We start from the raw sequence: 12,577 nt of genomic DNA, 5'->3' as shown, positions 1-12,577 counted from the left end.
TGATGTCTTCACTATTATTCTACAATGTAAAAAATTGTACAAATAAAAACCTTTGAATGAGTAGCTGTCCAATTTTTTTGACTGGTACTGTACGTAGACTGACAAACTCCCTTGGCCCTCCTCCTCCTGCTCTCTCTAGGCCCTGACCACAGGCAGTATCCCAGGTTTCATCGACGTGGTGATGAACCTGAACTCCCCCGCACTGCTGGAGGACAACCTCATCTGGCAGGCCAAGACGGCGGGCAAGCGGATGGTGTTCTATGGGGACGACACCTGGGTGAAGCTCTTTCCCAAGCACTTCATGGAGTATGACGGCACCACCTCTTTCTTTGTGTCCGACTACACTGAGGTCAGTCATGGTCATTGTCTGTTTGAAGGTCAGGGCCATGCCCTTTAACCTTTGCACTCTCATTGATTCTGTTTGTTTGATGTGATTTTTTCATTGTTAGTTACATCGGAATGCCATACCGATTTACTATTTATTTTCCAAGATTCCGTATCATATTGGCTTAAATTTAATCTGCTTCTATTACATAATATTTCTAACATACTATACATAAAGACTTTCTCAGAAGTCTGATTCAGAAACAATGACACAGTCTAGATTGTGTCTTGGTGTTAGTCTTTTGTGTTGACATGTCCCCGCTAACTCTTCCCAGGTTGACAACAACGTGACTCGTCACCTCGACAGCACGCTGAAGAGAGACGACTGGGACATTCTGATCCTGCACTACCTGGGCCTGGACCACATCGGACACATCAGTGGACCCCACAGCTCCCTCATCCAACCCAAACTAATGGAGATGGACGACATCCTCAAGAAGATTCATGGCTCCCTCATCTTAAAGGTATAGAAGCCTACTTTTCAAGAGAAAAATAACGCATACAGTACCAGTCAAAAGTTTGGACACACTACTCATTCAAGGGTTTTTCTTTATTTTGACTATTTTCTACATAGTTGAATAATACTGAAGTTAACAAAACTATCAAATAACACATATTGAATCATGTAGTAACCAAAAAAGTGTTAAATAAATCTAAATATATTTTAGATTCTTCAAATTAGTCACCATTTGCTTTGATAGCTTTGCTCACTCGTAGCATTCTCTCAACCAACTTCACCTGGAATGCTTTTCCAACAGTGTTTGAGAAGTTTTCACATATGCTGAGCACTTGTTTGGCTGCTTTTCCTTCACTCTGCGGTCCAACTAATCCCAAACCATCTAATTTTGGTTGAGGTTGGGTGATTGTGGAAGCCAGGTCATCTGATGCAGCACTCCATCACTCTCCTCCTTGGTCAAATAGCCCTTACACAGCTTTTCACACTTATAGTTCCACTAAGCGCGAAAACAGATGGGATGGCGTATCGCTGCAAAATGCTGTGGTAGCCATGCTGGTCAAGTGTGCCTTGAATTCTAAATAAATCACTGACGTTGTCACCCACAAAGCACCCCCACACCATCAAAACTCCTCCTCCATGCTTCACTGTGAGAACTACACATGCAGAGATCATCCGTTCACCTACTCTGTGTCTCACACAGACACGGCGGTTGGAACCAAACATCTCAAATTTAGACTCGTCAGACCAAAGGACAGATTTCCACTGGTCTAATCTCCATTGAGACTTGGCCCAAGCAAGTCTCTTCTTCTTATTATTGTCCTTTAGTTGTGGTTTCTTTGCAGCAATTCGTCCTGATTCACACTCACCGCTGAACAGTTGATGTGTCTGTTACTTGAACTCTGTGAAGCATTTCTTTGGGCTGCAATCTGAGGTGCGGTTAACTAATTTAATTAATTTAATGAATTTATCCTCTGCAGCAGAGGTAACTCTGGGTCTTCCTGTGTTGTGGCGGTCCTCATGAGAGCCAGTTTCATCATAGCGCTTGATGGTTTTTGCGACTGCACTTGAAGAAACCTTCACAGTTCTTGAAATGTTACACATTGACTGACTTTCATGTCTTAAAGTAATGATGGACTGTCGTTTCTCTTTGCTTAGTTGAGCTGTTCTTGCCATAATAATATGGACTTTTACCAAATAGAGCGATCTTCTGTATAACACCGGTACTTTGTCACAACACAACTGATTGGCTCAAACGCATTAAGAAGGAAAGAAATTCCACAAATCAACTTTCAACAAGGCACACCTGTTAATTGAAATGCATTCGAGGTGACTTCTTCATGAAGCTGGTTGAGTGAATGCCAAGAGTGTGGAAAGCTGTCATTGAGGCAATGGGTGGCTTCTTTGAAGAATCTCAAATTTAAAATATACTTTTTTTGGTTACTACATGGTTCAATATGTGTTATTTCATAGTTTTGATGTCTTCACTATTATTTAAAGAAAAACCCTGGAATTAGTAGGTGTGTCCAAACTTTCAACCTTTTGTAATAAGGTTTAGGATATCAGTTATGACAAGTATCATCATTTATTTGTGGGAGAACGTCCTGTTATGATTAGCGCTTTTGAAGCACTCAACAGTAGTTTTCTTGTAAAAACATGTATAGGATCATGACTGTAAACGGTGTTCTTGTGCATATTTAACCGCGCCAGCCTTGTAGCTATTTTACTCTCTCTTGCGCTTAGGCAACAGGGAGCTCTGAATTAAATGTTCTTGAAAGCCTCAGCTCCAAACTTTCCCAGTAAAAGCCTGCTGCTGTTCTTTACACAGTACCATTGTGACCTATATATATAGACAGCCCATTGTGGTCCCATAGGGTGCCTTAGAAGCTGAATGAAGAAACCCACAAAGTATGTTCCCTCAGATGGCTGAGATGACTAGTAAGAAGTTTTGAGGTGTAAAACATTCCAGTGACTTTCATAGCCTTGCCGAACTAACGATATCCTTTTTCTTCACTCTGTGTCGGTGCTGTGATAAAAGAAATGACGCATCGTGCAAAGTGGTTGGCTGGGATAGGGAAAAAAGGCAACGCAGGCTCCTCCCATGGCTCCACGGTAAAAAGGTAGCCAGAGCTTCTTTCCTACTTTGGCCTTCCCGGATTAGAAAGGAGAAGCCAGTACCTGCAGTGTGGGACAACACACAATCTGAGCTACAGTTTCTGGAGGGGAAGGGATTAAAGACTGCAGCACTGTGACATTTGCAGACCTGCCAACCTGCACGCGGTTACAAAAAACGACCCTAAAATAGGCTTCTAGTTCGTCATTGTGGTTTTTGACTCAACCATTTGAGGTTGGAGATGAGCCAATCCGAGAACTTGGCTAGGAGAAAAAATCTCTAGCTCTTCGCTCCAGCTGTTCCACTTTATCCTGTCTTTCACAGAAGTTATGTTAGACTTTTAAAGATGATTATGCCGATGTTAATTAATCAGTTAATTCATCTCTAGACCCAAACTGTTACAGACCTATATCCATCCTGCCCTGCCTTTCTAGTCTTCAAAAGCCAAGTGAACAAACAGGTTCACGTGGCTATGCAATCTGGTTTCCGAGCTAGTCACAGGTGCACCTCAGCCACGCTCAAGGTCCTACACGATATCATAACTGTTATCGATAAAAGACAGTACTATGCAGCCGCCAAGGCTTTTGACCCTGTCAATCACAGTATTCTTATCGGCAGACTCAACAGCCTTGGTTTCTCTAATGACTGTCTAGACTGGTTCACTAACTACTTCTCAGATAGAGTTCAGTGTGTCAATTCAGGGGGCCCGTTGGCCGGACCTCTGGCAGTCTCTATAGGGGTGCCACAGGGTTTAATTCTCGGGCCGACTCATTTCTTTGTATATATCAATGATGTCGCTCTTGCTGTGGGTGATTCTTTGCTCCACCTCTACGCAGACAACACCATTCTGTATACATCTGGCCCTTCTTTGGACATTGTGTTAACAAACCTCCAAACGAGCTTCACCGCCATACAGCACTCCTTCCGTGGCCTCCAACTAACCTTAAATGCTAGTAAAAGAAATGCATGCTCTTCAACCGATCGCTGCCCGCACCCGCCCGTCCGACTAGCATCACTACTCTGGACGGTTCTGACTTAGAATATGTGAACAACTATAATACCTAGGTGTCTGGCTAGACTGTTAACTCTCCTTCCAGACTCACATTAAGCATCTCCAATCAAAAGTTAATTCTAGAATCAGCTTCCTATTTTGCATCAAAGCCTCCTTCACTCATGCTGCCAAATATACCCTTGTAAATCTGACTATCCTACCGATCCTTGACTTTGGCGATGTAATTTGCAAAATAGCCTCCAACACTCTACTCAGCAAATTGGATGCAGTCTATCACAGTGCCATCTGTTTTGTCACCAAAGCCCCATATACTACCCACCACTGCGACCTGTATGCTCTCGTTGGCTGGCCCTTGCTATACATTTGTCGCCAAATCCACTGGTTCATGGTCATCTGTAAGTCCTTGCTAGGTAAAGCTCCATCTTATCTCAGCTCACTGGTCACCATAGCAACACCCACCCATAGCACACGCTCCAGCAAAACAACTTTCTAACATTTAGCAGACGCTCTTATCCAGAGTGACTTGCTGAGTAGTGAGTGCATACATTTTCATACTTGTACCCCGTGGGACTCGAACCCACAACCCTGTAGTTTCAAGTGCCATGCTCTTCCAACTGAGCTACACGGAGCACAAGGTCTCAAACTGCACCATTTTTTGTTTCTCTCCATCACCCATGCACTTTCAAACATTTTTCAAGATGATTGATGAGAAAAGTATTGTCCAACCCATAGGGTATTTCACTGCACCCTTATATGTCATGTCTTGAAATATGCAGACAGACAGATTAAAAGTTTCCATTGTAATACTTCTGAACCCCAACTTTCTAACTCCGCCCATAACTTTTGGACTTTATAACATTCCCAGAAGGCATGGATTATTATAACCTAATACAAAATGTACCTGGTCATTTCATTTAATGTACTGCAGGCGTAAGACCTATGTGTTTAACCTTCTGAATGAATGATTATATTGAATATAGAAGCTGCCTCTTAATGAGTTCCGAGAGCCGATCTGTTGCCCAAATAAATAACATCAAATTATTTAGTCTAATTGTTTTTGACTACAGACAGTATGCTGTTATTCCTTTTTTCCTGCATTCATACATTTTGTCTGTATGTCTATTCAACATTTGGCAAAAATGAAACCATTCCATGAATTAATAACAATATAGATCTTTTTCACAATGCAATGTGACACATTGACAACTCAAATCACTTTAAAGAGCTGTCTAATATTAGACAACAAATAAATATACAAAAAAAATGACTTCAAACAGTCCATTGATCATTGGATTTCTTCAAATTGCTGTGCAGGAAAAGGATGTCATCCACCGTGTCTGGTCGTAGGCTCGCAGCTGGCTTCCCTTTGCTCTTTCTCTGCACCTCCATTCATTTACAAGGCTTACAAGTCTAGTAGTGGCTTGCGAAAGTATTCACCCCCCTTGGCATTTTTCCTTTTTTGTTGCCTTACAACCTCGAATTAAAATAGTTTTTTGGTGGATTTGTATCATTTGATTTACACAACATGTCTACCACTTTGAAGATGCAAAATATTTTTGGTGAAACAAACAAGAAATAAGACAAAAAAACAGAACTTGAATGTGCATAACTATTCACCCCCCAAAGTCAATACTTTACAGAGCCACCTTCTGCAGCAATTATAACTGAAAGTCTCTTGGGGTATGTCTCTATAAGCTTGGCACATCTATCCACTGGGATTTTTGCCCATTCTTCAAGACAAAACCGCTCCAGCTCCTTCAAGTTGGATGGGTTCAGCTGGTGTACAGCAATCTTTAAGTCATACCACAGATTCTCAATTGGATTGAGGTCTGGGCTTTGACTAGGCCGTTCCAAGACATTAAATGTTTCCCTTTAAACCACTCGAGTGTTGCTTTAGCTGTATGCTTAGGGTCATTGTCCTGGAATTTCCCTGTATTTAGCGCCATTCATCATTCCTTAAATTTTGACCAATTTCCCTGTCCCTGCCGATGTAAAACATTCTTGGTAATCTTGGGGTGATGAGAGTGTTGGGTTTGCGCCAGACATAGCGTTTTCTTTGATGGCCAAAATGCTCAATTTTAGTCTCATCTGACCAGAGTACCTTTTTCCATGTTTAGGGAGTCTCCCACATGCCTTTTGGTGAACACCAAACTTGTTTGCTTATTTTTTTCTTTAAGCAATGGCTTTTTTTCTGGCCACTCTTCCATAACCCAGCTCTGTGGGGTGTACGGCTTAATGTGGTCCTATGGACATATACTCCAATCTCCGCTGTAGAGCTTTGCAGCTCCTTTAGGGTTATCTTTGGTCTCTTTGTTGCCTCTGATTAATGTCCTCCTTTCCTGGTCTGTTAGTTTTGGTGGGCGGCCCTGTCTTGGCAGGTTTGTTGTGGTGCCATATTCTTTCCGTTTTTGAATAATGGATTTAATGGTGCTCTGTGAGATGTTCAAAGTTTCTGATATTTGTTTATAACCCAACCCTGATCTGTACTTCTCCTCAACTTTGTCCTTGACCAGTTTGGAGAGCTCCTTGTTCTTCATGGTGCCGCTTGCTTGGTGGTGCCCCTTGCTTAGTGGTGTTGCAGACTCTGGACTTTTAGAACAGGTATAAATATACTGAGATCACGTGACAGATCATGTGACACTTAGATTGCACACAGATGGACTTTATTTAACTAATTTTGTGACTTCTTAAGGTAATTGGTTGCATCAGATCTTATTTAGGGGCTTCATAGCGAAGGGGGTGAATACATATGCACACACCACTTTTCCGGGGGTTTATTTCATAAATTTTTTTCATTTCACTTCACCAATTTGGACTATTTTGTGTATGTCCATTACAAGAAATCCAAATAAAAATCAATTTAAATTACAGGTTGTAATGCAACAAAATAGGAAAAATGTGATGTGGCGGAGCATGAGAAGGGTGTGAGTCTGGGCAGGTGTGATATCGTTTGCATGTGTATGTTTTGAATTGTTGCCCCCCAAAAAATGTGCGTACAAAACAATGACAAGCTTGCAACACACATCTGATTATTAATTATGAATAGGATTTATTTGAATTATTTCGCCACACAATTACCAGGTGGACAGTATTCCCCTTGAAGCAAGAGGAAATCAACAACATCCACAAGTATTCTTTCACAATAGCTGGCCTTATGTTATCTACAGTTTTGACCTGCACTGTCCCACTCCATGGTGGATAACAAACTCCTCATTTATGTAATGGGCTGTAAGGCACAAGTATCCTATTCATCGAAAATCATCGGTCCACCTGTCAAGTGTAATTGCGCCATTTTCTTTACCCAAGTTCACTCTCAACTCCGGGACCACGCCAGCAATTTTTTTTTTTTTCTGATGCAAGACTCTAGTGCCAGAGAGGAGAGACTCTCAGACTGAAACAGTCACAACTCCATTAATTGACAAAAGGATAGTCTAATAGCTCGGCTAGGTGTGAAAAATCCCCCAATTTGTGCCACAGTTTAGGCTAACAATAGATCAGCGATTTAACTCCACCTTGTGATAGTGTGGCTCAATGACCGAATGACTCAATTTTCCACCATCTGCCGCCATCTACCGCAAACTGTTGCGGCATAAGCTCAAAACATGTCGTTAGTAAAGATTGAAAAAAGTAAGTGGCCTAGACAGTTGCCGTGGGGAATTCCTGATTCTTCCTAGTTTATGTTAGAGAGGCTTCCATTAAAGAACACCCTCTGTGTTCCATTAGACAGGTAAGTCTTTATCCACAATATAGCAGGGGATGCAAAGCCATATGTTTTCCAGCAGCTGACTGATCGATAATGTCAAAAGCAGCAATGAAGTCTAACAAAACAGCCCCTCCCCCAATATTTTATCATCAATTCCTCTCAGCCAGTCATTAGTAATTTGTGTAAGTGCTGTGCTTGTTGAATGCCCTTCCCTAATAAGCGAGCTGAAAGTCTTTTGTCAATTTGTTTACTGTAAAATAGCAATGTATCTGGTCAACCACACATTTTTCCAAAAGTTTAGTAAGGGTTGGTAACAGACTGATTGGTCGGCTATTTGAGCCAGTAATGGGGACTTTGTTATTTTTAGGTAGCGGAATGACTTATGCTTCCCTCCAGGCCTGAGGGCACACACTTTCTAGTAGGCTTAAATGAAAGATATGGCAAATAGGAGTGGAAATATCATCCGCTTTGATCCTCAGTCATTTTCCATCCAAGTTGTCAGACCCCGGTGGCGTGTCATTGTTGATAGACAATACTTTTTCCACACTCACTTTACGGAATTTAAAACTACAATGCAGATTAGATGGAGGTAATGACTCTTAAGCATCTTGGATGTGTGGTGTCAGCGTTTGTTGCTGGCATGTCATGCCTAAATGTGCTAATCCTGCCAATTAAAAAATAATTAAAGTAATCGGCAATATCAGTGGGTTTGGTGATGAACGAGCCAATTGATTCAATGAATAATGAAGTTGAGTTTGCCTTTTTGCCCAATATTTAATTTAAATGTTATTTTTACTATCATTCAGTATTTAATTTATATTTGTTTCATAGAATGGTTTCTTCTTTTTTTATTTAGTTTAGTCACATGATTTCTCAATTTGCAGTACGTTTGCCAATCGGTTGTGCAGTCAGACTTATTTGCCATTTTCTTTTCCCTTCTCTCTCAACCATAAAATGTTACAATTCCTCATCAATCCATGGGGATTTAACCGTTTTTACATGAATTTTCTTAATGAATGCATGCTTATTAGTAACTGGAATAAGCAATTTCATAAATGTATCATGCGCCCATTAAGGTGTATGGTTGCACCTCATTACACACCAACAAAAATTCTTTACATCAACAACACAGGAATCAATACAAAACGTATTGTATGACCTTTAATATACAATATTTATTTTACCTTTATTTAACAGGCAAGTCAGTTAAGAACAAATTCTTATTTTCAATGACGGCCTAGGAACAGTGGGTTAACTGCCTGTTCAGGGGCAGAACGACAGATTTGTATCTTGTCAGCTGGGGGATTTGAACTTGCAACATTTTGGTTACTAGGCACAGCCTTTGGAACTTTGGTTTTCCTAGATATGCCTACGATATTGTGATCATCATGTGGATCTAGATACTGCTTTCAAGCATATTTCTGCAGCATTAGTAAAGATGTGATCAATACATGTTGATGATTTCATTCCTGTGCTGTTTGTAACCTGTGCCTGCAACCTGAACCAGGTTGCAGGCACTGGTTACAGTTTGAAGCTTTTTCTTGAGTGGGCAGCCTGATGGTGTCCTTTAGTAGTGGTTTTGATGCAGCAATTTGACCATGATGACTGATTCACGCAGTCTCCTCTGAATAGTTGATGTTGAGATGTGTCTGTTACTTGAACTCTGTGAAGCATTTATTTGGGTTGCAATTTCTGAGGCTGAGGTACGGGAGTTGCAGCGTGGGACAAGACTGTAACTACCTACCTGTTTTTTCTTAGTCATTATTGGGTATTGTGTGTAGATTGATGAGTAAAAAAAATAATTTAATCCATTTTAGAATAAGGCTGTAACGTAACAGAATGTGGTAAAGTCAAGTGGTTTGAATATTTTCAGAATGCACTGTATAGTGTCAGAAAAAGCAAATTCTGCAATTTCCAAATCACATATCCTTGCCAAACAATTCTTAAAAATCAACCCATGCTCTATTTCACAGTATAACTTTTTTTGGCAGAATTACTGCGATTAAATGCACTCCTCACGTGCACTCACAATACTCAAAGCAGAGTAATATACGCTATATATATATATACAAGAGCATTTGGACACCCCTTCAAAGTAGTGGATTCGGCTGTTTCAGCCACACCCGTTGCTGACAGGTGTATAAAATCGAGCACAAAGCTATGCAATCTCCATAGACAAACATTGGCAGTATAATGGCCTTACTGAAGAGCTCAGTGACTTTCATTGTGGCACTGTCAGTTTATCAAATGTCTGCCCTGCTAGAGCTGCACTGGTCAACTGTAAATGCTGTGAAGTGGAAACGTCTAGGAGCAACAACGGCTCAGCAGCGAAGTGGTATGCCACGCAAGCTCACAGAACGGGGCATAGCTCGTAAAAAATGTCTGTCCTCAATTGCAACACTCACTACCAAGTTCCAAAATGCCTCTGGAAGCAGTGGTGTAAAGTACTTAAGTAAAAATACTTTAGTACTACTTACAGTAATTTTGTTTTTTGGGTTATCTGTACTTTACTTTACTATTTATATTTTTGACAACTTTACGGCACTACATTCCTAAAGAAAATAATGTACTTTTTACTCCTTAAGTTTTCCCTGACACCCAAAAGTACTAGTTACGTTTTGAATGCTTAGCAGGACATGAACATTTTCTAATTCACGCACTTATCAAGAGAAAGACCCCGGTCATCCCTACTGCCTCTGATCTGAAAGACTTCCTTCTTTTCACTCTGTCAATTAGGTTAGTGTTGTGGATGAACAACAATGTTGATCTATCCTCAGTTTTCTCCGATCACAGCCATTAAAGTCACCATTGGCCCCATGGTAAAATCCCTGAAAGGTTTCCTTCCTCTCTGGCAACGGAGTTCAGAAGGAGGCCTGTATCTTTGTAGTGACTGGGTGTGTTGATCCAACTTCCCAAGTGTAATTAATAACTGTACCATGCTCAAAGGGATATTCAATGTTTGCTTTTTTTATTTGAACCAATCCACCAATAGGTGCCCTTTTTTTCTGAGGCATTGGAAAACCTCCCTGGTGTTTGTGGTTGAATCTGTTTGAAATTCACCGCTTGATTGAGGGACCTTTCTGATAGTTGTATGTGTGGGGTACAGAGAGAGTCATTAAAAAAATAATGTTTAACAGTATTGCACACGGAGTGAGTCCACGCAACTTATTATGTGACTTGTTAAGCACATTTTCACTCCTGAACATATTTATGCTTGCCATAACAAAGGGTATGACTATGTATTGACTCCATGACTTCATTTTTTATTAGTTTGTAAACATTTCGAAAATATATTTTCACTTTGACATTATGGGGGTATTGTGTAAGCCAGTTACCAAATAAAATCTCAATTGAATCTATTTTACATTTAGGCTGTAACACAACATGTGGAAAAGGTCAAGGCGTACGTATGAATACTTTCTGAAGGCACTGTACTTACGAGGCACATCGGAGCATAAATTGAGAACAATTTATTTTTATTTGACTGGACTGATGCTCAGTCTCAGTGGAGGGAGGCAGAGAGTGTGAGTCTAAGTGGAAAAGCGTGTTTCCTTTCTGAAAGGTCTTTTCCTGGTTAAATAAAGGTTAAATAAATAAACAACAAGTGTTGTAGGGAAAAACAACAGTCATAAAAACACCCATTTGCTGTATTCTCTGACAACCTCTCGCTCTAGGCATGGTTTTGAAATCTTACAGTAGCCTGCTCTACAGCCAGTATTCATTTAGCTGTGGACGCGTGGAAACTGCTGTAGACACGGTGATCTAAGGTATCAGATTAGCCAAACGGTATGCCTACAGATGCACCTATTTTACTGTCTGGGCTCGCCAGGAAGGCAGAGTTTGTATTGTCAGACAAATAAAATGGTTCAAAATGGGAACACTTCAGTTACTCGGCATGCAGGGTAGCTGAATTAGGCGTACCTATTGCATTATTAGCAAAGAAACACCATTTTTAATAAAAATAAATAAAAATAAAAAGTAGCTTGGCTGGGCGACCAACCCTCTGTAACTTTCGCTGAGGCTGCTGTACAAAAACAGTTAGTTCTACGTCCTCCACAGAAATGCCATAATTGTTACTGGGTGGCTGTATCGCTGTAATTTTACCAAATGAGTCGGATCGGGGCAGGCAGGCAGATGCGGCCTCCTTCATGATCCCGTATGATTGTTCTGAAAACGACTGTTGAGTTCTATAAATTGCCTGTCCAATATCTCGTTCCATAATGTCTGTAAATCCGAGTTGCTCCTAACTGGGGCTGCTTTCCCCGTTTTAGATTGTGACACGCGAGTCCTCAAACCTTGCTAACAGTTTTTTGTTTCGGGAACAGGTAGCTAGCATCCTGGTTGTGGATTTCATTTTGACCATCAAATCATCTGTAACCTTAATGATTTTAATCAAAATCACCTTTAGAATGGTCTCTTATGTACTGAAACTGTCTTTTAAGGCCCTCGATTAGATCGATGCAGTTAGTGATTGATATAGAGGGGGACTGGAGGCCATTCATGGGGAAATCACTAATATCAAATAACTTGGCAAATGCTCCAACATCCTTTTCTATATGCGGTATCTTGAAAAAAAATGTAACAGTGAGATTTGTTTGGCCATTTCACGTGTTTTTGTTTGCCAAGTCTAGCTAGCTAACACTGAGTGGCCTAAACAGTATAGCCTAGCCTACACAGCTGTAACTACTGTTTACTGCACATGGTGTCACTGCGGAGTGACATGTGCCAGAACCCACCGATAATGTTTTCAAATTGATAAGCGGATTTGTTTGAGTTTTTCCCTGGTAAATAATCGAGCATAATTCAAATTCATTACTTTGTCCTACATGGAATAGATTTCATGTACAGCACTAGATTTGATGTGGATGTACTTTTAATGTCAGACGTCTTTGAGTGTCTGGAAAGGCATCT

The 12,577-nt window shown here is 40.7% G+C and overlaps 1 protein-coding gene across 4 annotated transcripts in view; it reads left to right on the top strand.

Moving 5' to 3' along the window:
- Positions 1 to 12,577, top strand: part of LOC115129571 (GPI ethanolamine phosphate transferase 2-like) — a 130,661-nt gene that overhangs the window by 13,364 nt on the left and 104,720 nt on the right. For all 4 annotated transcript variants that reach the window (XM_029660090.2, XM_065018711.1, XM_065018712.1 and 1 more), the window contains exons 3-4: positions 140 to 349; positions 660 to 848. In XM_029660090.2, the coding sequence (XP_029515950.1) occupies positions 140 to 349; positions 660 to 848 (399 nt within the window). The remainder of the gene's footprint in view (positions 1 to 139; positions 350 to 659; positions 849 to 12,577) is intronic.

Source organism: Oncorhynchus nerka, linkage group LG5 (assembly GCF_034236695.1).
Source record: "Oncorhynchus nerka isolate Pitt River linkage group LG5, Oner_Uvic_2.0, whole genome shotgun sequence".
In the NCBI taxonomy this organism is placed as follows: domain Eukaryota; kingdom Metazoa; phylum Chordata; class Actinopteri; order Salmoniformes; family Salmonidae; genus Oncorhynchus; species Oncorhynchus nerka.
The sequence above is the reverse complement of the archived record's forward strand: the minus strand, read 5'-3'. Positions and strand labels throughout refer to the sequence as shown.